Source organism: Strix aluco, chromosome 6 (genome assembly GCF_031877795.1).
Source record: "Strix aluco isolate bStrAlu1 chromosome 6, bStrAlu1.hap1, whole genome shotgun sequence".
Lineage (NCBI taxonomy): Eukaryota > Metazoa > Chordata > Aves > Strigiformes > Strigidae > Strix > Strix aluco.
The window spans coordinates 12,687,535-12,713,370 of record NC_133936.1 but is presented as its reverse complement, the minus strand read 5'-3'; the positions used below and the strand labels follow the sequence as shown (position 1 = coordinate 12,713,370).

Here is a 25,836-nt window from a genome sequence, read left to right as displayed (position 1 = left end):
CCTGATTCTGAGAGGTGCTGAACACATGCACTTTCCACTGACTTGAATTAAAGCACCAGTTGTATTCACACACTTGAAAAATCACACTTTATGTGACTTGCCCTTTGTCCACGCTAGCTGCAGTATCGAGAACTGAAATTGAGAAGCCCTGGCATTGAGAGCCCCAAGACAACGCACCCTCCTGAAAACAGAATACATTTTCTTTTCACTCAGAACAAGATTTTCTGTTGTTTTTAATATGTATCACAAGGATTCATACACTTTCTAGCCTTTTTGTATTAAATCTCTGTAAGAAAACTCTCAGTCTTAAAAAGAAAAATAGCTTGTTTGCTTTGGTCCAGTATAAGTAATGTTTGCTCTAGAAAAAAAATCAAATGTAGGGAAGAGTCAGGTCCCCAACTCTAGAAGGTGTTCATCCTGCAACTAAAGAAAGAGCATTCAAACACAGGGAATTTTATTATGAAGAGCTGATACCATCTATCTTCCTTTCAATTTTATTGCTACTCCTAAGGTTATTTTCCCCCCTTTGAAGAGAAGCTGCATCTTGATTTAGATCAGGTTTTAAATCTTTAAGACAGAGGAAAGAAATTTCTCAGAATGCATCCAATTTACCACTTGAAGAGAAATATGATTTACTTTTGTTTGGAAAAGTGTGTTGAGAGGCTTACACAGTTGAGTGATGCTGCACCACTTTGCTATTGTTTTGTCTTGCTGTGGCAATAAAAGATAACATCACAAGGATTATGTGAGACACTTAGAACTCCAAAGCCCTGCATACATAAGTAAGGAGGGAAAGATACAACACAATCCACTCCTCAAAGACAGGAAAAATCACAAAATATATTATTCCTGGTCTGGGCTTTTTGGGGTGGTATGACTATCAAAGTGATCCTTGCACAGTAGGTAGATGTGGGTGTGCACAAAAATATGCAGTCAATAGTTGTTTTTAAAAATAATGCTGATTTTTGTGTGTGTTTAAAATTTTGGTACCAGTTTCCGAATAATTTCTAAAATGCTCCAGCTCTTCCCATTAGTCCTTTGAGAAGATCTTAAGCAAAAAATAAGAGGCAAAATATACTGCAAAATATTTTTACAAGTACATGCAACTGTAATCAAAAACCCTAAAAAATATTTTTAGCACCCATAATGCTGCAAAACCAACATGCTAGGTAGCGTAGACTTGAATTCAAGATTAGTGTTCTAGGACTGAGGTGCTCTACCATGCTGGGATTTGAAGCACAGGAACTATAAGTAGGTATGAGAGGCTAATTCAGTTTCTGCTGCATATTCAGTGCTTGGCTAGCAGCAAGCACATTTACTTTTTCCAAAAGCAAATCTGGGATAGCATTTATGGCTTGTTTTTCCATGGTCCAGTATAAACCATAATGAACCCATCAGTATGCTTCAGGTAAGCCACCAAACATCATTTTCCAACTGGGCATAGTCTGAATGTGTAACTCACGTGTGAAAGGTTTCGTCTCCCATTACCTGTGCACTGAACTACAGAAATCTGTCAGCCAGCACTCACACAGCAAGCCAGAAGTCGAATTATCAGTTGATTTCACAAGACAGGACTTTTGGACCCCTGAAGCCAAGTTTCTGCACTGGATGCATGGAAAACTTATATGGTCAGATATCCACATGAAGTCTGCGAAGGGACTTCAGCACACTTAACAGTCAGCATAAGCATTCATTGCACAGAGGCACATACGAAGGAGTGTGTACAGCTGCCTGACCTCACTAGGGAACTGTTAACATATCGTTTAATTGAATTTAGATGATTTTTTTCTCTTAAAAACTAACCTTCTTGTTTCTCTCCAACTTTTACCAGCTCAGACTCTTGACTGGGCTCGCTGATGCCATACACGTTAGCAGCTCGCACACGGAATTTGTACTCCCGGTCAGCCTGCAGGTCCTGCACATTGAAAGAGGTGCTGCGGCAGGTAGTAAGATCTGTCCATTTGTTATCCGCTGAGTTCCAGATCTCCACAGTGTAGGACTGCACCGCACTTCCACCATCATAAGAGGAGCCATACCACGAGAGAGTGAGGGAGGAACTCCGTATGTCTGATGCACAAGGTGTTCCAGCAGGTGGGTCTGGTTTATCTGCAAAAACATATGCAAAGCACATGAGAAGGAGAAGGAACAACTGCAGCACAGACAGACATACCTGAATTAGCTAACATAGATGCCAATCCCGCATGGGCCTCAGCATGGGTTGTTCAGTTCCCTGGGCATCTTGCTAAGCCGTGCTGAAGCCTAATGCCCTTCACAGCTATCATTACAGAAACTATGGAGACTAAAACCAGTCACAGCTATGCCTGCAAGTACTGAAAGCAAATCTCCCACAATAGTGCGAACAATGCCTTGGTGAACTTCCTTAGAGGTTTACCCCTGTAACAGTCATCATAGCTGTGATGCTCTTTCTCCAGCTCCCTTCATCCATTTCCATACTTCAGGGGCACTACTAACCTTACACGGCCTCAGAATGTGTCACTCATCCACCTATACCTGGGTAGCAGAGATACTAAAACCAGTTTGTTGGCACAGAAACACAGATCTTGAAGGGTAACAACTTTACTAACAATCAAGCGATCAACTTCACCTAAGTGCAGTTTTTGGAAGCCTAGTGCACTTTTTGGTGAAAATGAATTCAATTTAGGAATTAATCATTTAAATATTAAGATTCTTTTAATTTCATATGCATTTTGGAAATTGTTGGGGAGGTAGAAGATAGAAACTTGTGTTCTTCCTCAGTTAGAGGCTTGCTCCCGCAGTCCTTATTTACATGAATAGAGCCAGTATCACCAGAACCTGGTATGCAGATGAGCAGCCAACTATGCAAATGATAAAATACAAAAACCTTGCAGTTATATGACTTTTTCAAAATGAAGTTGAATGATTTCATAGTTATTGAAATTAATGTTTTTCTAACAGACAAAAATGTTGACTTTTCAAAAAAATTACTGATTAAGAAAATAATTATGGAAGTTAAGCACTTCAAAAGACTTTAAAGGGAACAAATATCTTCCTTGGGAATAATCCTCTCAGGAGTAATCTAGCAAAACCTACAAAATAATGATGATGTTGATCTGGATGAACTAGTGGCCAAAGGTTGAATGAGAAATCAAAGGATGGGATAAAATGACAGAAGATGAAAAGAAAAAGATAGAAAGTGTGAGATTTTACAAACAGTGGTTACACTGGACATGGAGTGATAAAATCCTGTCCCATTTTGCTGGTTAAAATTGCTAATGGACTTTCTCCTTAAGAAAGGCAGAGCTGGCAAACCAGCCAAAAAATACAGCCACTTTCTCAGCAATAAAAACATCCAAATTCTGGGGAGAACTGCTGTGGACTTTGATCAAAGCCATACTGTGGTAGAATATATCAGTTGTCCCTCCATACTCAAATTATCATTCCTAGGAAAATCACTGAGCAGACAGAAATAGCCACAGTTTGCCACAAACTTGCCTTTAGTCTTTGGACAGAGGGACCTCTCCTCTGACTGCTGTGGTTTTACTCATAGAAAGGGAAAATGGGGTAGTCTAATCTGATCAAGAAAGTTAAATAACAGTTCACTGTTTGGAAGAGTTTAAGTTCTGTTGACCAATGATTTCCCTGAAAAAACTTTTGTAATTCCTTTTAGTTCAGTTGTGATGGAAAATCCATCTCCCTCTATAACTTAAACATATTGGAAGATATGTAAATAGAACTTGTTAAGTATGAGGGAAAAGACTGGAAGGGAGGAAGAGATGGACACCAAGGGTTTACCACTGCATTCAGCATGAGAATGTCCAGGCAGAAGAAAAAGAGATTGCCAGAATGTAGGTTATCTTTATTCGTTTTGGCAACACTTGAATTCCACTAGGAGTCATCATTATACAGTACGTCTCTCGTTGAGCACAAATATCAGAGACCAGATGTCCTCAACCTCTGGAAATGGCTTATTGACCTGCTTAGTTGCCACATTTTCTGGCAGAATAAGAGACTATTAACAAGAATGAATTTATAGTGTAGATATCATGAATGGAATCACAAAGAAGTTAAATGATTTGTCCAAGGTTACAAAGAGAGACTGTAGCAAAGACGAGAACTGAAGCTTGATCTCCTGGTGCCTGACCAGCAGCACCCCTCTTCCCTTTACTACTCCTGCCCCAGGCTCCTTGGAGCTGCAAGAAGTGAGAATTCAATGCTCACACCACTCACAACATCAGAACCCTTGTACAATGCTACAGCAGCCACCAGAGAGCTGGTTGCATGGCACACATGGATTGTATGATTTTAGTCAAACAGCAGTGATAGCCATCTTCTTTTCACTGCAACTTATTATCCATGCAGACCTTGTAGGGAATGATGCTACCTCTGTCATCTTCAAACTCTGTACAGAAGAATATTCTGCTCTGTGTCTTGTTTCTCTCCTATATAATCATCATTGCATCATCTCAAGATGCAGATAGAACTTGGATAAATAACAGCTGACTTACACTAAATCCAACCAGAACAGAGCAGTTGCTGATAGCAAGAGGAAAATACTTTGAAGAAAAAAGCTAAGCCAGTAGTCTATCACCTTACAGAGGCATCTGTTCGGGTTTGTCAAAGCAGTGCAGATTCTCTGACATCTGCTATGCACACAGCTAAATCTGGACAGTATGTGTCTGGGTTTTTTTAAAAAAAGAAAGTGTTAGCTTGCCCTAATGCTCTGCACTGAATTTTACACTGAAGGAGGAAAGAGTGCATATACTTCAGTCTTTGAAGAGCACAGTAGCCTGCTTCCCGTGCAGGACATGAAAATACAGTCTCTCTTTACTGACTTTCAACACACTTCTGTTTCCAAATGAAACTCTGGGCATGATTTATCAGTTGCCTAAGCCACAATTACCTCAGTGACCTCTCTTTCCATGACTCACCTAGATAACTGCAATCCATTTGGCCAGCATAGTTTACAGAAGCAAGATTTAGGTTTATGAGCACTGGAGAGAAAACATTCATGGCCAAGGGGACATCAGCGGCAAAGAAAATCCTACATGACTTTAGTCGAATTATCTGCCAGCCTTGGGAATATTTCTACTTTCCTAATAAATTTTTCCCAGTAGGCAAAGATGAAAACCTGCAACCCTGGCTGGACTCTCCTGGGCCAGAAAGATGCACGTTTTTGTTTGAAGTCTACCATGTGTCGCTGCTTGCAGATCTGCTCAATGTATAAATACTGGGGTAGTAGCTACTATGGGAGATCATAAACAAGAATGAAAGCCTAATCTTTGCTCTTTCTTAATATGACAGATGTATATGTACCATTTTACCATGCTTAAAAATTACTTGATATCAAACTGGATGGTATTCTACAGCTCTGCACATTCAGAGAATTTGCAGATGGTCTCTCCATGTGTCTGTTTTGTTTCTCAACAGTTTATTCTATGGGGATTTTAAAGGTTACCCTTTATTCATCTGTCTGTATTGAAAGCTAGGATATTTTGCCAAACTACATTCCCTTTTGGAATACGAAATCTCTAACAGCACAATCCACTGTTTCCAATAAAAATATCCAGTCGGTTGAGGAGGGATGTGGAAGTCAAGCACAATTCTCTATTTTGTCCTTCTATTTTAGTGTTTAGTATACCATTCATGTCCTTGAGCTGTCTATCTTCAATATTTCATTTGCCTGTCATGTGCAGTCTTTTACACATGCAAACCATACTTAGGCTTGTATTATGAGGGCTTTACATAGCCTTTGTTGGACCACAGTTTTGTTCTTTCTGTTCTGGACCAAACCATAGTCACAAGCCAATGTGTGAAATAGAAGGAAGGACATGCATCCAAAAACTACAGTGCTCCTTTTGAACATTTCTATAGGGGAAGCAATTAATTTAAAATATCGAGCTCTAACTTCAGTTTCACTATTATATGTAACAAAAGAAAACATGTATATGTTCTCCACCATAAGATGTCTTAACTATATGAAACTGGGGGTACTCCAGTCTGGGCTAACTTACAGCATGCATAGAACACCAAAATGAAGACTTAGCTTTATGATATTCTAGATTGTCACAGTCAAATTGTATCCACACAGTCCTGCTGAACTTGGTCAGAATCCTACAAACCCACCTCCTTCGTAGCAGATAGTACTTACACCTCTTTTACTAGGATGCATGATCACCTCATTTGCCTAGTGGTATGACTGCAGAGGCTAACAGGATAGTTGGAGGTGGGACAGTTAAATGCTAAGAGGGACTCAAGCACAAAGCTCCCTACTTAAGCTCTTTAGGAATATCAATAGGGTTGCCCCGAGGTGGCTCCCAAAGGCTAGTGGCAGGCAAAGGAGATGGACAAGCAGCTAACTCGGCCTCAAGCCTGCCTCAGGGACTGTTTTGCACAGCAGCACAGACACTGCATAAAGTCACTGACACTAATGGCACAGAGAAACAGCAGTAGCAACTCATATGTGCTATACGCCATGCATAGAGGAGTAAGAGAGGAGTGGAGGTGATGTGAAGGAGGGTTCTACTGCTTTCCACCCTTTGTGCTCCCGCAAACTAGGCACAGATTAAAAAAACCCTACTTGTCAACAAAGGGAGACATAAATTACCACTACCCCAGAGCAATGAGGTCAGATTCCAGTTTATTCTTTGTGGCATGCGTTCCTTAGGGCAGATGGTAAGGTCACGAGCTGGCCTCACATGAAATGTATAAGCCACATTTAAGACCATACCAGGACTGAAACACACACTTCTTATTTACTCCCAAATTGAATTCAGCTGCAGTCCTTCCTCAGACAAATTCTCAGAAATATTTTGGTAAACAGGTTTTGATATACGGCCTAGAGTAACCTTTAATTAATTTGTATTTGTACACTCTGAGAAGCATAAAGCATAAGCATGCTCAGCCTTTAAATCATTGCTATTTATGAGACAAATTTGACTTGAGGTCCTTGCCTTTTTTTCAGTGGTGTGTAACTCAGAATTACTCCTGATAAGGAAAGGGACTTTCTTTCTGCATAGGTGGCGAACCCACAGCTCACACAGGACACCCACATAACGTGAAGCTGTGCTATCCAGATCTCACTGCCTTCTCCACATGGCTCAGTTTACAGAGTCCGCAAGGAGACCAAAAAAGGCAGCAATCTCCTTATCTAACTCTGAGCACTGGGAAATGGAAATTGTTCTGCTACTTGATGTGAGGGTCAGGCTGAGCCAAAGCAAGGCGATAGGGCTTGCTGCACATTAAGATCTTGCAGGGATCTGGCGGGCTCTTAAGCAGCAGTGTTGTTCCAGCAGAAAGCCTCTGAAAACTGAGAACAGTATAACCACAGCCTCTGAAAAAAGTTATTTTTCTTTTACGAACAGAGACAGCACTGAAGCAATGTCTCTCAAGTATTGTTTTCTTTATCTGTTCTCAAAATTGGTTTGGTTTCTTTCTAAATCCAGTTATCATATTACTGTATAATACTATTATTAGCTATTGTGATATTTGTCTGCCAGATAAAGAACAGACAGAAAGAAACAATTTAATTCCATTCCACAAGCTGTTTAGCTAGAGAAGGTATTTAATATGCTGCAAAAGCCAGTTGAACACTGTCCATGCCGACAGCACTGGCAAAGCCTTCATTTGAAATTCATCAGCAGGAGAAAAGCGAAACCATAAAAGGTCATAACTGAACTCGGCATTATTGCTGACAGGGCTCGGGGTCATGGCAGACCTCTCTGCTTTGCTCGGAAAACTAAGCCCTGCAGCTTTTTTTCCAAGGGAGAGGAGTGCTGTAAGTAGAAATATTCTTGCCCCTTAACACCCTGTAACAACCATTAACACCCTTCTGGGTGTTAGTGTACCATAGGTTTAGGATAAATTTAAACTAGAAAAGAATGCCTGCCTCCCCCCACAAAACAGCACAAGAGATGTTGAAATGAACAGAAATTTTCTCCTAATGAAACACTCTCCCCAGCAGAGCCGAGGACCACATGAACAAGGTTAGTTAGCTCAGGGGATCAGAGTTTGAGATTCACACCTGCCCTATAATACACACTGTGGACTGCTGCTAGCCTCCTTAGTGTGTGATCCCTCACCATATGGCCCCTCCTGACAACTCCGGCATAAAACTAAGTTATTTAAAAACTGCCCTTTTGAGACCTGTGGATAAAGTAGCTCACAAATACTGGAGGCCCAGAGCACTGTTTCGTGCTGTTGTTCCCGCTTTGCCAGTTGGGGTAACTGAGGCATAAAAGAGTAAAATGTCCTTGTCCAAGGACACGCAGGAGAATGGAGCTGGGAACGAAACCAGAGCTCACCACTCCCACACAAATGCCCTCAGCACAAGAACGTCTCCTTCTGCCACAGGCCTAATGGAACAAACAAATATATAATGCATTCTCAGGAGCCCTTTTTCAAGACCATCTGCTCCTGTGCCTGAGTCAACAAGCTATTTGGATTACTCATGTGCTACACGTTAGGCATCTGATTTGATAACTGATTGAACTAGAGCTCCAATACCTGTCCACTGAAAGGCACAATAAATTTTAAGACTTTCCCGGGAAGACTATCAGCAGATTCCAAGTCTCCACCAAGGTTTGAGTCCTAGGAACCCCATGTTTGTGTGCAGGAGTCATGATGAGTGATTTCTTAGTAACTAAGACATTCCTGGCATATCACAGCAGGTAAAATACAGGAATTTTGTTGTGAGAAATACTGTCATGACATTTCCTTTTCTTCGTCAGAAGAAAAGTGAAGGTAAGTATCAGGAAAAATAACTAACCAGGGAGTTCTACTAGAATTTCTCCTAACAGGAACGACATTGAAACTGGTGGCTCTTCAAGAAATAAACCTAGATCAGTGTACCTGCACTGATGCATAGAGCAACGTAAGTTGTTTTTCCTCTACACATTGTTATCTTGCTGTGGAAATTTAGTTTTGATACAGCAGCAGAGTTTTGCCACCAAGCATTATTGTGGAGGCTGACAGTGGAGGTTACAACACTGTTGAACTACAACAGCAGCAACAACAGCAACATAAGACATCTCTCCCTTAAGCACCAGTCTGATTGCCCTTTAACCATAAAACTGGAGACAAAAATCCTCCAGCAATCCAGAGGAATTTAAAAGGCTAAAGGTTGGAGATCGAGTCCACCCACGTATTATTAGGAAATTCACTGCATTCTCAACCCTAACAGTAAACATGGAATCTCATGGATACTGCAAGATATAATCTGATACTTCTCAAAAGAAGCTGAAGTTTCAGAATCATTCATGTTAGTACTTCTGAGCTGCACTATTCTCTGTAGAACTGTCTGTGGTTGTTCTCCTTCACTATCTGCTTCACAGATGTCTGCACTTGCTTTTCCAGAGAGAGAACACACAGTTTCTGACCACCATTGGATCCACTCAGTCTGTCTAGCACTGAGACAGATTTCTCAGGCACTCACAAAAAATGCCAACAGTGCCACTATGAACTGTTGGTTATGCTATCCCGTTTCCTTATCACAGAGTTTCAGGGCAAAGAACTAATGCTAATATAGCACGCATATATGTCACTTCTTGAACCAGGACCAAGCCCTTCATATAAGCAATTAATAGTCCTACCATTATATTCAATAACTGTTGGAGTTAGTGATGATCAGATCTTGTTCTTAAGCTAAACTTGTATTTTCTCATTTTTGCTTGGAAAGACTGCTCATACAGATTCTGCTAAAGGCATAGAAGTAACAGTTTCCGCACAGAAAGTAACTTCTCCATCCCAATCCAAGTATGGAATTGTAACCTCATGCAGAGGAGCAGGTATTACTTAGTGAATTCATGTTATATTACTTGCATGTCTGTGTGCAACATGCTTATATATGTGTCCTTAAGTACTTGGTTTTTCACTTTACAACAGGAAAGTGCATTCCATGAGGATGCAGTACACAGTATGTGCACAAATGCTTAGAGTAATAAAAACACCATAACAATTATCTTTAGGCCTCTTGGGGTATAATGATATTGCTCTTATTCTTCTGCATATATCTACCATACAGATCACTAATCACCATACTTTTTTTTTTTTTTTTTAATATACAATACCAGGAATAATAGAAATCTAAAGGATTTATAAAAGACAAGCAATGATGATCAAAATCAGCCCCCAGGTAGGTAGCAATGTAGTAATGTGTTTTTACTTTTGTATTAAAAAAAGTAAAAGATATCAGTAATGTCCAAAGTATTCATCAAACACTGATCATCAAAAAACCCCTGTATACTAGGCATAGAAACATGAAGTAATTTGCCCAAAATCATGAAGGAGGCTTTTGGCATAGCTGCAGAACAGACTACTTCTCTAGTGCCAAATTCTCCTTGTTGACTACTCCATTATTATTTTGACTCTTTGTTATAGTATCCAGCTTTAGCCAGTATAAAAACCCAGTACCTTTCTCAAAAGTGGTTGCAGATTGGGGTATTCCTGTCACATAGTTAAAATGTTCAGAACCATAAATTTGATAAATTTACCCATATGCATCCAATGGCATGAAAGGAATGAATATTCCTTGCTGTCACTGTAGAGTGAGGGCTCTACCTTGCCTAAATCAGTCCTATCTTACACTAAGCTCATCACTGGCTCATTTAATACAGCTTTGGCAACAGAAGTCTACTTTAATCTGACAGTGTCTGCTGTAAATCATTAGCTCAGCCTCACATCAGGCCATTTTGGTTTTGGAGCAGAAACATGTTGCAAAATCTCTCTAGAGAGATCACTCAGCTAATGAAATTGTTTATTTAAGCGAGCTAATCATAACAATAGAGAAGAGCTCAACATGGACATTTTGGGACCAGTCAACCCTTTAAAAGAAGACATTGCTTAACTTGGATGTCTCACTTCTACTGCAGGTCTCCCAGTATTATTAGTGCTTATACAGATGAAGTTACACAATGAATCAATGTGAAACTCAAGACTCAGTCCTTGTGGCTCAGTGCTGCGTACTCGTCACCACACTGCACTGCCTATCAATTAACAAATCTTCTCTAACTTGACTATTGGTGCGTGGACTGCAAACAGCTCACACTGGAGGCTGAGTGTAATGGATATTTTGTTTACTGATATTCATTAAAATCACAAAGGAAAAAGATTCCTTAGAATAAAGTTGGGTTTCTTGCAAGTGCATCTTTTCCCATGGCCCAAACTTCATTGAATCATATAGTACTCAAACTCTTTTAAGTAAGTATCAGAACTCCTGCTCAGTTCAGTTAAGTTTGCAGTTGAAGTCTGAGTCTGATAGTGTGAGTAGTTAAATTTAAGAATTTATGAGCCAAATTCAAAGGAATGCAGGGTAGCTTTTTTTCCCCAGAAGTCATTATTAAAAATAATTTCTAAAAATCATACCCAGCTATAGTTTACAGTCTAGGACTCAGGGTTTAAATCATAGCAGGATCATTTCTGATTTGAATCCTGGCAGATAAGCTCAGTCCTTTGTCCTCTGGTTGGAGGTAAGTCAATAATGTTATTTTTTGTGAAGAAAGGTCTTTGACAACTGAAAGTATAAAACCAAGAATATGGATGGTCTTAAATATTCTCAGGAAGGTCTTTAGACCTGCTCAAAGCAGGATCAGCTATAAGGTCAAACCAGATTGTTCTTGCTTATCAAGTCTGAACTTGAATACCTCCAAGGATGGAGACTGTACAACTTTTCTGCGCAACCTGCTCCCTGACATGCATTACAGTCCAAATTTAATTTGGGAAATGCTTATTGGAGTCTTTCACATGAGAAGCTTGCCCCTCAGCATGAAGACTTTGCAATCCACATGCTTGTAAAAAGTAATAATAAAAGAAATACTTTATTTCCACAGTTATCGCATTTTGTATTTTAACAAATGTCTTTGATTTGCTCAAATTCAGAACAGACAAGCATGTTAGCTAGCCCTTTGAGAAACATAGCTCTAGGTCAGCTCAGACACATTCCTCCAGAAAGCAGATGTTCTATATTTGTAGTTTCCCTCAATACATTCAAGATTCAGCCGTGGACTGTGGTCAGTCAGCAGTGTTTTGAGCACACAGCATACAGAGAGATGTGCTTTTTATCGGCAAACTTATAGGGAGGCAGCTCACACATAATTTAGAGCCTTATTATAAATAGCTGAGGCAAACAGAGCTGATCTCTAGCACCGGGGATTTCTCCACAAATGCTTGTTCTGAATGTGGGGTCAGGGCAGGGAGGGTGAATTTCTTCCCAGTACTTTGGATGGAGGAGAGAGAATGGACAGGTGAGAATTTAGGTCTAAGGATGAGCTTTGGTAGACTAAGAAGTCTCACATTTGCATATTCAGAGAAGCATAGTTTCCCTATTTTGACTGGAGCCAGTTTTGGAGAAAAGTACCTTCCAACTTTCATGAACATTTAACACCTTTAAAGGTGCAAATAGGGTGAAGAATTTTATCTCAGTAGTGAGATTTTAACCCACTCCCTAGAAGGAAGACATTTTTGCTCCCTTTTCCCACATTTTTGAGCACCCAGATGGAAGAATCTGGCCTTAAAATGCATTTGTAGCAAACTAGGAATCTTGAGGCTTTGTCATGCCTTTGGCGGTGCTGACATCAGCGAGATGTCTCATTGAAGAGCTTGGCAATTTTACAAGAGGGAATTTATTCTTTTCAGTTGGAAACAGATAGCTTGTCATCAGCCAAAACACATGGCAAACTCCAGCACATTGTAAGGATTCTTTACCCAACACTCCCAAAAGCATCTCTGGGAATCCCACTGTTCTCTGGCACATTTCTTATGGAAGAGCAAAGCAGGAGGTTGAGATGTAGCTTTATAAGGTTATAGAATTCAAAGACTTTCAAGCCAATTAACTCCAAAGGATATAAACCAGTGACTTATATAATGAGTCAAAGCTCACACAGTGACAAGATAATAGGAATTGTCGGCCTAGTTCAACTAAAAAAAGTCCATCTTGCCCAATAACCTGCTACAGTTAGCATTCTGCAGCAGTTGCCTAGGAAAGAGTGAAAAAAAGGGAAATGTAAAGAGCAAATAATCTCCTGCCATTCTTCTATCTGCTAATCATCTGTGTAGGGGCTTTGGAGCCAAAAGCTGTACCTAGAACAATGTATATGATGATTATTCGAGGACCAATTTTTCACAGTGTTCATTTTTAACCCAGCTATATTTCTGACCTGCACAACCCACTCTTGGAAAGGGTGGTACAATTTATCTATGCATCATGTGAAAAATACTTATTCTATTTTCTTCTGTTCTTGAATTCTCTGGCACGTTCCTGGAATCTACTTGATATTTATACTCATTCATTCAGTTATCTTTTAACTGCAATGAAAGCCATGGATTAGATGAAAAAAAATCATTTAAATAATCAGGAGGCCTCTAGTGACAATATGTACAGCAGTATGCAACTGAGGGACATTCACTCTTTAGCAGTGGATATTGCTATTGGATACTTGAAAGTGTGATTCTACTCATTAAACTTTGTATGTTATTCACTGGATTGCTGGAATGAATTTCCAGTCCAACTTGGGTTAATGGTATTTTGCCACTGATTTCATTCAAGTCAGATTTTCATCTTTGGCCTCATACTTGCATTTCTTTACTCACTCACTAGCCCACATATCTGTTAGGACAGCAGAGCCAATGCAGTTATGAGTGTGTGATGAGGACACAGCCTTGCTGGTTGAACTAGAACTCGTTCAAATGCCTGGGCAAGCTCTGCCCTCCCCTGCCTTGTGTCCAAACCCCTCTGCAGAGGCCATAGATACAGACCCATCCTGTAGACTAATGTTTTAACCAAATTACCCTCTTTGCTTGTAGAACTTCCCCAGATTTCCCTGGAAACCATTTGCTGTATATCCACCAAGGTGGATACAGGTGGAACCCACCAAGGTGGGTTCATTGGCCCTTTCAGAGCCAGATGTCACAGCTCTAGACTTTGTCTGATACTCAAGCTAGCTGGTCTAGATCTAGGGTGCAATTTTATCTGCAAATATACTGCAACTGTCTATCAGTCTACAACTAACTGCAGCTGTCCACAGAGTGCTACAACAAACCTGATGGCTTGAATATTTGAAGCTGTGTGTAAAAGCCCATATAGGAAGGGCTCCATATTCAAAACAGAGTGCCTTTATTCACTTCTGTCACTGTAAAGCAGTATACAATGGTAGGAATTTCAATTAAAAGGATAAAATCTCCCTCCTCCAAGCAACATGATGTTTTCAAATTTACAGTCTAATAGAAACAACCTCAATCCTTCCTGAACTAACAGTTTCAGAATTTGCAGTCTAGCAAACGTCTGGACGCTGAAAACATTAAACAGGAAAAAGAAGTGGTATCTAACCAAAAAATGGAGACATGAGCTGTTTTTTTCTTGTGGTTTTTTTTAAAGTCTGAGCTATTTTGTACCTTCATCTGTAATTAGTAATTTTTCAAAATAAAACATAGTATAGCCTGAACTTGCTTATAGTCCTTATTACAATGTCACTGTCCATCCAGATATTTTTTTAAAGTACTAGTTTTTAATTTTAGTCTTCTTAATTTATCTGATTATTTTATTTGATTTTTTGCATATCATCATATATAAGGCAAATGTAGAGTGATGACTGAAGAATGACTATATATCTAAAATATTATTATGGACTTACCAACAACTGTAAGGTTGACTTGTGCTTGTCTGCTGCCAAGTTTGTTCTCTACGACTAGGGTGTAGCATCCACAGTGTTCCTGCTTTGTTGATGATATTGTTAGCTTGCTGCTGTTTTCAGCATTCTCAATTTTAATATATTCATTTTCTGCAATCTGCCAAATTCAGAAGGAAAAAAAAAAAAAGATTTTAGGGGATAAATTTCTTCATATCTGAAAGAGCTCAAATTACAAAACAAGGTCATATCATATTGAGTGTTATCTGCAGATAACTCTACTACAGCAGTGAATATGTCCAGCTGGTAAAGAGTGTAATCAACACAAAACATCTAGAAATGCAGTGGAACTTTATAATGGCTCCAGTCCTTCAAAGGCAGCAGGGAGCACTGGTGTTGCTGTGACTCCACTAAAGAACAGGAGTTTCACTTTCTAGCTTCTCTTTGACAGGCTGAAATTGCAAACTGTGTAACTGGCAAAAGACCAAAGTTTGGTCTCACGTATCTCACAGAGACTACAGTGGAACAAGGGTTTAGCTCTAACTACCCTAATTCATTTGCTATTCCTCTTTAGAGGCCCCATGTGCAAATCATCCATAGCTTTGACTTTTACCCTCTTGTCTTATCCAGCCTTATTCTGTACTTCCACATAAATCAGGATAATAGTTTCTTAGGTTTGAACAATTTAAGATGATGTTGCCTGAAATGGAGATGTAATGCTACAGCTGTGCAGAGAGACATACAAAGAGCAGATTTAGCTTTCCTATAGCATTTTTATTTTCTAGAGAGACAAAAATCAAAATCTCAGTTGAATACCATAGGCATATTATGAACTAGTTTTTAATCGAAACAAAGCTATCATAGCATGAATGGGCAAGGAAATTTAGACTTTAATCAGTATTAGCTTGAGACATGACAGATTATTTAAAAACCTCATAATGCTACACTGCACTTAATAAGCTGTACACCGTGTTCTTATGAAACAGTCAACATAATGTCAATGCCCTTCTTCCTCCCACCACTTCCTTCTTAGATAAGTGACTCTTCCAACTAATTCTCAGAATTTCATTAAAAATGAAGGCTATTTAGTTTGCCTTATCTTGTCTCATATATTCAGAAAATAAATTACAAGACTAAGAGCAGGACTTTCCCTGTTTTCTCAACTGAGATAAAACACATGCATTGCTATATGCCCAAAAGTAACATGAGAAAGATGCTCCTACGGTAACTCAAATAGAACGCTAGCAAATGGGTTTGTGTAGGATTACAGTTGAAAATATACTGAAAGTTGTTCCGCCCTGCCACTGTACTTTGTTCTGAGATTCTACACTGGCTTATATGTTTTGCTTCATTAGAATTAGTCAAAGGATAATAGTAATTAAAAAATTGGTCTAGTAGAACTAGATCTGCAGTATGCAGAGAAAGCCCTGAAAGGATGCTCAGTGTCTTGCAATGGTTGTGGGGAACAGGAAGCTGGATCCCTGTTTCCAAAAGAAACTCACTGGTCATAGTTAAAAAGCTCCAACAACACTGTAAAACAATGGACTTTGTTCCTCAACCAGTGAAGAGGATTTCAAAGGCTTTCCCCTTTTCAGCTGAGCACAGTTCCAGCATCTCTCCACTACACTGTCATCATGTACAACATAACGGTCTCAACTTTGTGACATTCCCTTTCTTCAAGCAAAAGATATTTGTCCAGACTATATCTGTGAGAGACCACTGTGGCTCTCTTGAACCTGAGGGAATGTGAGGAAGGAACATGGGGAGGACAAGTCCCTCCTGCATGCTGCGGCACACAGTGGCAGGGCTGAAACTACAACTCACCACTTACCGGATCTGCTCAAATAACTCCTACAAATAACCCCCAGGAAAACTGTAAGAACACTTGGGCGATTTTCACTTTTAGGACTGGGAATGGAACTTAGGAATGGAACAGAGTTGAAATCAACCACATTTATAAAAGAGGAAGAAATCCAAGAATAAAACAATATATGGTGAAGTATAAGTGAAAATGAAAACAAAATAATGGTGCAGCACAGTACACAGTAACTGGCTCCTCATTTAATTTAATAAATGAAAAACTGCTGCCCTCACTTGTCCTCCTACAGTGTTTATTAACCTTTCTGAAATTCTTTCTTTTTCTATCTCATTCACCTGCCATAATGAACCATTTAAAAATTTACATGCCATTTTAATGTATGTTTTTTTCAAACCTTCAGATTGTCTCATAGTGAATAACTAAAGAAGAAAGTATAAAGATGGTAAAAATAACATTTTACAAAGGAAAAAAGGTGTAGAATCACAGATTATGGATCTGAGTATTATGAGCTGCTGGTCTCTGTTATTACATAGATTTTGTATATAACAAATGGCCTTGAAAACTATGTAAAGATGATTATTGTGTTGAACAATGAATGCAGAATTCTGCACAAACCAGAAACTCACTTCTGAGGGGTACATTTTACCCATGTGTTAAGACAGAGCTCAGCAAAACAGGACACTGAATGTCACTGGAGCTTCTGAGACCATTTTTTGTAGAAATGAGTAGACCACTTTTTAACTCCAGTCTTGAAACTAAAGTATTTTAAGAAAATATAGCAGTTCAGGAAAAAAAAATCCCCTTTCCCCTAAAGTAAGAGGTAATTTGGGGTTAGCAAAGATGGACTCTGGAATACCCTTTGCACTAGCAAACTGTTTTGAATTCTTTCATTTAAAAGCTGACACATCTGGATTTAGAGTCTAAAGTTCCTTATAGGAGGAGATGTTTTTATTAATGTTCTATAGAGTGCATAACGAGTTCAGAATGAAATAAACAGAATGGCAGCTACAGTACATATTTATATTTGCTCTGTCCTAACATGGCACTTCATCTTTGAGTTTGTATTTGCATGTTGGGTTATTTGATTTAAAGTGGTTTAATTATTCACTAAAGCAACTCTCTTTAGAAACTGCCCTTATGGACACATGTAATATAGTTCAAGGAAGTCAATTCAAGTAGAAGGAACTTTAAACCTTGGGGGTGAGGGCACTCATGGCAGCATAACTGCTATTGTGCCTTGCATGGTGACATTTGTGTTGTAAGACATTTCACTCAAGCTTCTTATACGTCATTTTGCCCCTCTGACATAACTTTAGACTAAGCATCAATGAAGAAGAGGTTATTTTTGAAGGAGAGGAATGTTTCCTGTGACAGATACTTTTCAGATACCTGTACCTTTCACATCACCTATCCTTTAATTACCTGTTCTAAGGCTTTTCTCAAAGGAAGAGTCATTTGTTATATGAGGGGACAGGCAGCAACAGGTTTAAACTGTAGCAAGAAAGATTTGGGCTTGACATTAGGAAAAAATTTCTAACACCATGGATATTTAAGCATTGCAATATGTGGCTAATGGAGGCTGTGAAATTTTCATCACTGGAATGTTTTCAGCAGAGGTGAGGAAAACATCTGGCAGGAATGACATGGACTTTGCCAGTTCCTGGGGAAGGGAGGTGGACAAGATGGGTTGTTGGTGTTCCTTTCCAGCACTACTTTTTAAATGATTGTTAAAACAGACCAGAAAACAATTTACCTGCTTACGGAATTTCATCCAGGTGCAAGTTATGGGTGCCGTTCCTACCACCTTGGCAAACAATTCCACTGATTCACCCGCACGGACTTTTCTGTCTTCTGGGAACTGAGTAATCTGAGGAGGAGCAGCTGATAAAAAAAAAAAAAATCAATCCATTTAGGTGACTGGATTTTCTATTTTTCTTAAAATTCAAAACACATTTCTCAATTCAACAGTTTCAAAGCAGCATTTGAAATCCATATTAGCAGTTATCTGTTGCTTGCAGTGGAATAATTCTGTGGACATTTTTAATTCTACTGTAGTGAAGCAATAACGATCTACGGGTACAGACCACGGTACATTCACAAATGCCAAAAGTGTTAAGATCTACTACCAATTCCAAATATACAGCTTATGAAATTTTGTGTTGGGTTTTTCAGAAAAACTTCTTTTTTCTTTTGTACTTTGTATTTTTGAAGAATGGCTCCAGCTAACTTCGTATCAATTTGTGTGTACCGAGGGGGTGCGCAAACCTGCTCCCTAATATCATCAACAGCATTCAGAAAATTTAAGACTCAACACCTGCCGATGAAGATTCTGGCTTCAGTAGCCAGGTAATCATGTGGGATATCTATTAGAGAGACAAGGAAGGAAATCGATGCCTTTCTCCATCACACTCAATTTTCCTGTGAGCAATGACAGATCCTTTTGTTTGTGTATTACAGTGCTTCTTTTAAATCTTGCAGTCCCATTCATACTCCTCCATTTCTGAATTGGATATTTCTCCTTCTCTTCCCTCTCACTGCCTGAGTATCAATAGATGGCGGAACATGTCTTTGCTAATAGTGCTGCTTCCTGACTCTCGGTTGTGATGCTGAGTGTGCCAGACCCCTGGTAGCTGCTAGGGACGGACGCCAGAAATATCACAGCCCAGACAACTCCAGGGTGAAACCTGTGCTGTTACTTTACAAGAGCAGCACAATAAAAAATATTTGGGGTGGGGGGAAGAGGGTGGGGAGAGGGTGTGTCCAGGGAGAAGGGGGCAGATTTGAGGACATATTGACAGAAGTGGTAAAAGGCATTCATTCCCTAATATTAGAATGACTTCACTGCTAAATGTAACATTCCTCTCCAAAGCACAGCGCTACTGGGCATGAAAAAGTTCTTTCTTTTTCTTTTCAATGTAATTAAAACAAAGTGGGTTTTTCTTCATCCTAGACTTGTTCTTTGAAAAGTGTTTTTGTTTTGAAAATATCTGAAGGAAACTAGGCTGAGGCACATATCTGGCACAGAAAACAGCTTGAACAGTTTAGAAGTCTGACAAAGTTTTAAGACACTGAAAGCAGGTTCCTATAGAAGAACATTCTGGGTAACTTTAAATATAGATAGCTTTGCCTAGGAAAGTGCAAACACATCAACATGTAACCATAATGCCAGTTATGAGGAAAAGTAGAACCTATCAACTTCTGTGTGGTAATTACTCATGCAGAGGTGGCATTCTGTGATACATAGACAAATCTCTTTCACAGAAGGCTGAGGTGTGTTGTGGATATAGAAAAGGGCATGAGTTACAACACTACTGCTGACATTTGGCAGGATCTTGCTACAGTTTATTCAATAGTAAGTTTTTTGCATGGTCCTATTTTAAGTCTTAGCACACTGTAACCTTGTGAACAAGTTTGAAAAAGGGACTTTGCTTACCCACTGTTTAATCACATATGCAAACAAATTTAGTAGGCAAACAGCTGTACTTAGAAATGTGGTGTCTGTTCTTTAAAACTGTGTTGGTTATTCCTAAAGGATGACATATGCAACAAATTACCTGCTTTTGGAGGAGTCTTTGGAGCTGGTTTCTTCTTCACTGTTGCTTCACCTAGTTAAAAAAAAAAAAAAAAAAGTTAATTCAAAGGTGAATGTACAAGATTAACTACAAAACTTACATCCATAGTAATGGTTTGTTGACACTTGAAAATATAATATGTTATTTCAGCGTATTAAACTCAAGAATTAAAAATACTTTTTAAAAACACTTTTATTATCCTGAATGATCCTCAGAATATTCACAGTTGAAGCTGGAACTTTTAAAAGAATCAAAGAAATCTGCTACACATCTCCCATAATCTGTCATACTCCATTCCGTATAGCAGTTTAACTGGAGTGAAAACACTGGGCCAAGATCCATCTCACACTGAATTTCTGCTTGGATTTCCAGCATAATCAGTGCTGAATGAGTGCAGTTAAAACTAGGGTAGTCAACACCACATGCTGCTTCTTATACCACTTGTGAGCTAGTAAAGAAACAGTGATATACAGGCAATAAATACTAGTATCACCCCTCTGCCTCGCCCTCTTCCCTAGGCGGGGACAACTTTTTGCTATATTCACAAAAGAAAGGGTCATGGCATCAAAAAATATGGCCCAGAATTTGAAATCTGGGCTCATAAATTTTGGGAAGACAATGTTCTACAAATTGTGAATGGTAAATAGAGACAGGTAGGAAGAAAATCACTATTAACTATTTTTCACAAAACGAGAACTAGGGGCCACCCAATTAAATTACCAGGCAGCAGGCATAAAATTAAAAAAAGAAGTATTTTTAAATATAGCATGCATAACCTACATTCACAGACAAGTAATGTTTTGCAAGACAAAAACATAAACAGGTTCAAAAGGATAAATTCATAGGAGTTAGGTCTAGTGGTGGCCGTTAAATTTAACAGTCTGGATGCCTTCAAACCACTGAATTCCAGAAGTGGAGGGGCTCATTCCTTTTAAAGCACTCTCTTTTTATCTGCTATCCTAAGCATCCTTGTCAGAGGATGGCTTCTGCTGTGAAAAGACATTTCTTATTTCTTATACTCAAGTAGGCAGCTTGATTGAAGTAGTCTGGCTTTTAAGATGTTATTGCCTCCAATGAAAACAGTACCTGCTAAGTGCTTTTGAAAATCTGGCAGAATATACATAGATGCCTAGTGATAGCCATAACAGTCTCGAAAGGTTTGCATTTTTTGGTTCATTGTTTACTTAAGTTATTTCAAAGTAGCAAGACACTAAGCAGCAAAACAATCCCCCCAAATCCAACAAACCAATAAAAAGAGTATTTTATTTTAACCCCCTTTGCTACAGCAAACTACAAGCTGTGCATGATACCGAGGCACATCACCTGATGCTCCATGAATAAGGAGCCATGAATTGTGAACCCACCATGGGAGTCTAATGTTATAGCTCAAGCAACAGACAGATGTGAAGACTGATTTTAAGTTTTAGAGTCATTGGAAATAGTAACTGATGTGCTCTAGGTTGTTAAAAGACCAAATGCTTTAATAAATATGTAATGGTTTAGCTGTCAACACCAGTGTTTATTCAGTTCATTCTGGAGAATATTTCACTACACACTGAATAGAAGGTTTTTGCCACCTTCTTTTTTATAATCTTACATTTCACAGCAATTTTCTCTCAAAGTATGCTTAGCTTCTATATGCTTGGTCTTTATTGATTTTGTAGGAATCAGAAACACAATAATGGAGAGGTAGGATTTTCTTGCAGTACTTACGGCTGAGTCAAAAAAGAATAGTTGGATATCTCCCAAGGAAGCCTTTCTTCAATGACTGTCAGCTCAACAGAACTAGTTAAAGGTTCAGATTAGTACTTGTGAGGTGTTTATCCTAGTGTAACTGGACTGCCAGGGCATGAGCTAGGCATCTGTCCTGCCATGTCTTCCATGTGGGCTTAACCCTGTTTAAATGGAGGCCTTCGAAGAACACTACTGCTCATTAAAGGGACCCATTCCTTTTTGGGCCACCAACAGACTGACATGTACCCTGGCTGCTGTAGTAAGTGACAGCAAATATATTTCCAGATCCTCTTTCCTGCCCAAGCTGCATAAGCAAAAGCAACAAGTGGTGTTTTCAAATCAGCTTTCCTCTTTGTCATTGTATGCTCACACCCTGAGCCGAAACTCTTATTTCAGGCTGTAGTCACAGTTACGTGGATGAAACTACTTATATGATCAGATGCCAGCTGGAAGGGCTGTAGGGTCTGGCCTATCATCTGCTGTTAAACACCCCTATTAATTGAAATAATCTATTAGTTACTCATTAAATGCATAATCCCATGGAAACTAACTCAGTTATATGATTTAAAAACATGTAAACATTTTTGTGTGTGCATGCACTGTATTTGAAATCAGATTCTCTGTTCTTCTCTAAACTGAGAATGAAATAGCTGTTGGATATCTCTTGAAGAGCTATAATGGCTCTTAATACAGGCTAAAGCAATGACACAAATTTGATTACTTCCACACTCCATTAAGCTTGATAAAAAGCACCAACAAAGAGCACCAAGAAGGAGGAAAATGCACCATATGTCAAGTGCCATCTTGGGTTGCAAATACTATTGCTATTTTTCAGAAATGTCACTGCAGACAAAAAAGAGGAAAAGCAAATTCCTTAATCCAGCAGGATTTTCACTCAGCTATCACCTCTTGGCCCACATTGTGTATTTGTTGCAGTACCTTAGTTAACAAGGAAGGTGATGGTGGAGTCATCACACTCTCCAAATGTTCATGTTTCACTCTGACTCTTAATATCTCAAGATTTTTTTTTTCCTGCTGGCTGACAATGTAATTCTCTGCCTTTGCAGACTACATGCAGAGAATGGATATCTATATACTCAGATACTTAATACTATGCTATCACATTTCTCTGCCTACTATCAGCCACTCTCAGTTCATCACAGAAGGGACCCCAATAACATAATTTTCTCATTCACAACTGGAGTCAGTGACACTCAATTCATCACTGTTAAAGAACACTGCTTCTATACAGGCTAGGATGTATAATGAACCACTAGGTATTACATTTACCCTGTAAGTGGAATAAATGCATGGTGTCCCTCCTAGCCTTGGAATAACTAAGGGTTTATGCTTAAAACAATTTAAAAGGTTCTCACCTCAATGAAGATTTCCATAGCAGCAAAGCAAAGAACATGAGCCCATCACCCCATTCAGCTAGGGTACTGCTTTTTATATGTAAATCCAAAATTTTTTTTTAATTTTTAGTTTTTATCCATCAGGACATTACACTCACTTAACTGAGGATATACAGACTGTCACTGGCCTTCATCAAACCATGTAGATTGCCAAGGGTTGCTGGAAGGTCTGGCTGAATATCCTGTTTTGCAGACACAAATAGCCCTCAGCAGAAATGAAAGGCAGGAGCAGTATGGAAGGGGATGAGTACAAGGATGTGTCTCTGGGTCTGTGACTTCTTTTGCTAATAGCATACACTCCACTGTTCTAAGATCTTCCTTAAGAATACCAGCTCATCTCATGCATCTTTTTGAAATGCAACTTTTGTTTCAGAAGCTGCTGGAGACAGTTAGTGAAAAAAATCTAATAAGATTACCCAAAGTTGACAAGGTCAAATGATTGTTTTCATTAAAATATTTGAGCCTCTTGGAAATGTTAGTTCAAGTCTGCCTCTGCTGCTTTTTTAAAAAAAGACAGTTTGTCTCTCTTTTGATATTTACATCGAAACAGGCTGAAGCTGAAGACCAGCCTGGAAGAAAAAGGACATAATATTCCCTCCTTAAATTAATCTGCCTTCTAGAAACAACTTAATGTAAACATTACAAGGCTGGTATTTACATAACTTTATAGGCAGGTTTGTCTCTTAGAGTTTGTGTCTGGGTGGGGGGGACATAAACTAAGAAAGGGAAAGATCCCATACGGGCTGATAGTGGTGGGACATTCAGTTGTGCCGTTCTTTGCCCTGATGGTGAATCGTGAGAGCAGATATGTTCAGAAGCCTCCGTCTTCCTTTTTTGTTTCCCTTTTTTGGAATTTTACTAAAAATAGGCATAGCCCTCCCCTGAAATGGCTCTCGCACAACTTGCTCTCATAAAGCATGAAGTAAAACTCTTACAGTCTGAAAAAAACATCAGTACTCAAGATAGCATTTCCAACCAGTCCATAATTCCTACTGTCTTTCTTGAGGGACATGCCTAAAATTATGTGCATGTCTTCTATAGTGATGGATTTCAGCACCTGGTAAACAAGTACAATAAATACCTAACTCCGTTAAGGAGCAAGACATTTCCCTGCTTCTGTCTGCCTGTGGAATACGCTCATTTTAGCTGAGGATAGGAGAAGGGCTAATGACATACTCTGATACTATAGTCACATAGGAAATCATTTTCCTCTCATGCAAAACCTTTCAAGATTTCATCTTCTGAGAGGAACTAAATTGGTTTTTTTCAGAGTTTCCTTTAAGAGAAACTGAAAAAAGAAGTCATGTCTGTAACGTGTCAGATATGGTAACAAGAATATTTATACAGGAGATGGAAAACCCATATTCGTGTCTCTGTTCCTTCTTCCCCATCTCACTTGAATGCTTCAGACGTGTGGGATGTGGTATTACGAGATGTTTCTCTCCCACATGTAAATGAATCACAGTGTAACCTCCTTCAGACCCTTCTGGGGATAGATATCAGGGTCTGAATCAAAGGTGATTGTTGTCTGTAAAGCTCCACTATTCACTGCTATGCTAGAAAGCATGGAGGGACAGAGACCTAGAAGTACAGAAAATACAAAACGCTTGGCCTTGTGGTCAAGGCAATGAATTACTGAATTCTATCATTGCTTCTGTCACAGATTTCACTGATGGTGCAAAAACTTATTACAGGAATTACTTAGCACAGACAAGATGAAATATGAGAAAGATGATGGCCACAATTGCAGAAAAAAAAGACAATACATCATTGTGTCCAGCCCTGGGGCCCCCAACATAAGAAGGACACGGACCTGCTTGAGCAGGTCCAGAGGAGGCCACAAAGATGATGAAGGGGCTGCAGCAGCTCCCCTGTGAGAACAGGCTGAGAGAGTTGGAGTTGTTCAGCCTGGAGAAGAGAAGGCTCTGGGAGACCTTATAGTAGCCTTCCAGTACTTAAAGGGGGCTACAGGAAAGATGGGGAGGGACTTTTTATCAGGGACCGTAGTGGTAAGATGAGTAGTAATGGTTTTAAACTGAAAGAGGGTGGATTTAGGTTAGATATAAGGGAAAGATTCTTTCCTGTGAGGGTGGTGAGGCACTGGCACAGGTTGCCCAGAGAAGCTGTGGCTGCCCCCTCCCTGGCAGTGTTCAAGGCCAGGTTGGACGGGGCTTTGAGCAACCTGGTCTAGTGGAAGGTGTCCCTGCCCATGGCAGGGGGATGGAACTGGATGATCTTTAAGGTCCCTTCCAACCAAACCATTCTGTGATTCTATGATTACTTACCAATTTATTCATACGTTCATGAACCTATGCTAATTGCTACAGAGAAAAATGACAGTCACAATGCACTAACACCAGCAGCCTGACAACTTCATCAAGGTTTGAAAGCTTAAACAGTTTCACTTCACTGCTTCTCAAAGAGCAAATTTCTCATACTGTTTCCAAATAACTATTTATTATCTAAATACAATAAAATAGAAAGCAACTCTGACTTAAATTTGATGACAAGCAGAAATTAGAAAACTAAATGCCATACAAGTCAGTATTTGAGTTTTCGTGTTTCAGAACAGTTTTTAATAGCTTTTTCATTTTCATTAAAAGCAACTGTCATTCTGTTGCAACATGCCATATTTAGTTTCTAAATCATGTAGACTGTCCTCTAATTGAAAAAAATCCAGCCTCCTCCTTCTCGAAATA

The 25,836-nt window shown here is 39.3% G+C and overlaps 1 protein-coding gene across 7 annotated transcripts in view; it reads right to left on the bottom strand.

Annotated features, from left to right (window-relative positions):
• The window catches only part of MYLK (myosin light chain kinase), a 218,425-nt gene that overhangs the window by 29,554 nt on the left and 163,035 nt on the right, over window positions 1–25,836 (bottom strand). For all 7 annotated transcript variants that reach the window (XM_074828720.1, XM_074828716.1, XM_074828721.1 and 4 more), the window contains 4 exons: window positions 19,971–20,021; window positions 18,170–18,297; window positions 14,604–14,757; window positions 1,804–2,106 (listed from right to left, as the gene is read on the bottom strand). In XM_074828720.1, the coding sequence (XP_074684821.1) occupies window positions 1,804–2,106; window positions 14,604–14,757; window positions 18,170–18,297; window positions 19,971–20,021 (636 nt within the window). The remainder of the gene's footprint in view (window positions 1–1,803; window positions 2,107–14,603; window positions 14,758–18,169; window positions 18,298–19,970; window positions 20,022–25,836) is intronic.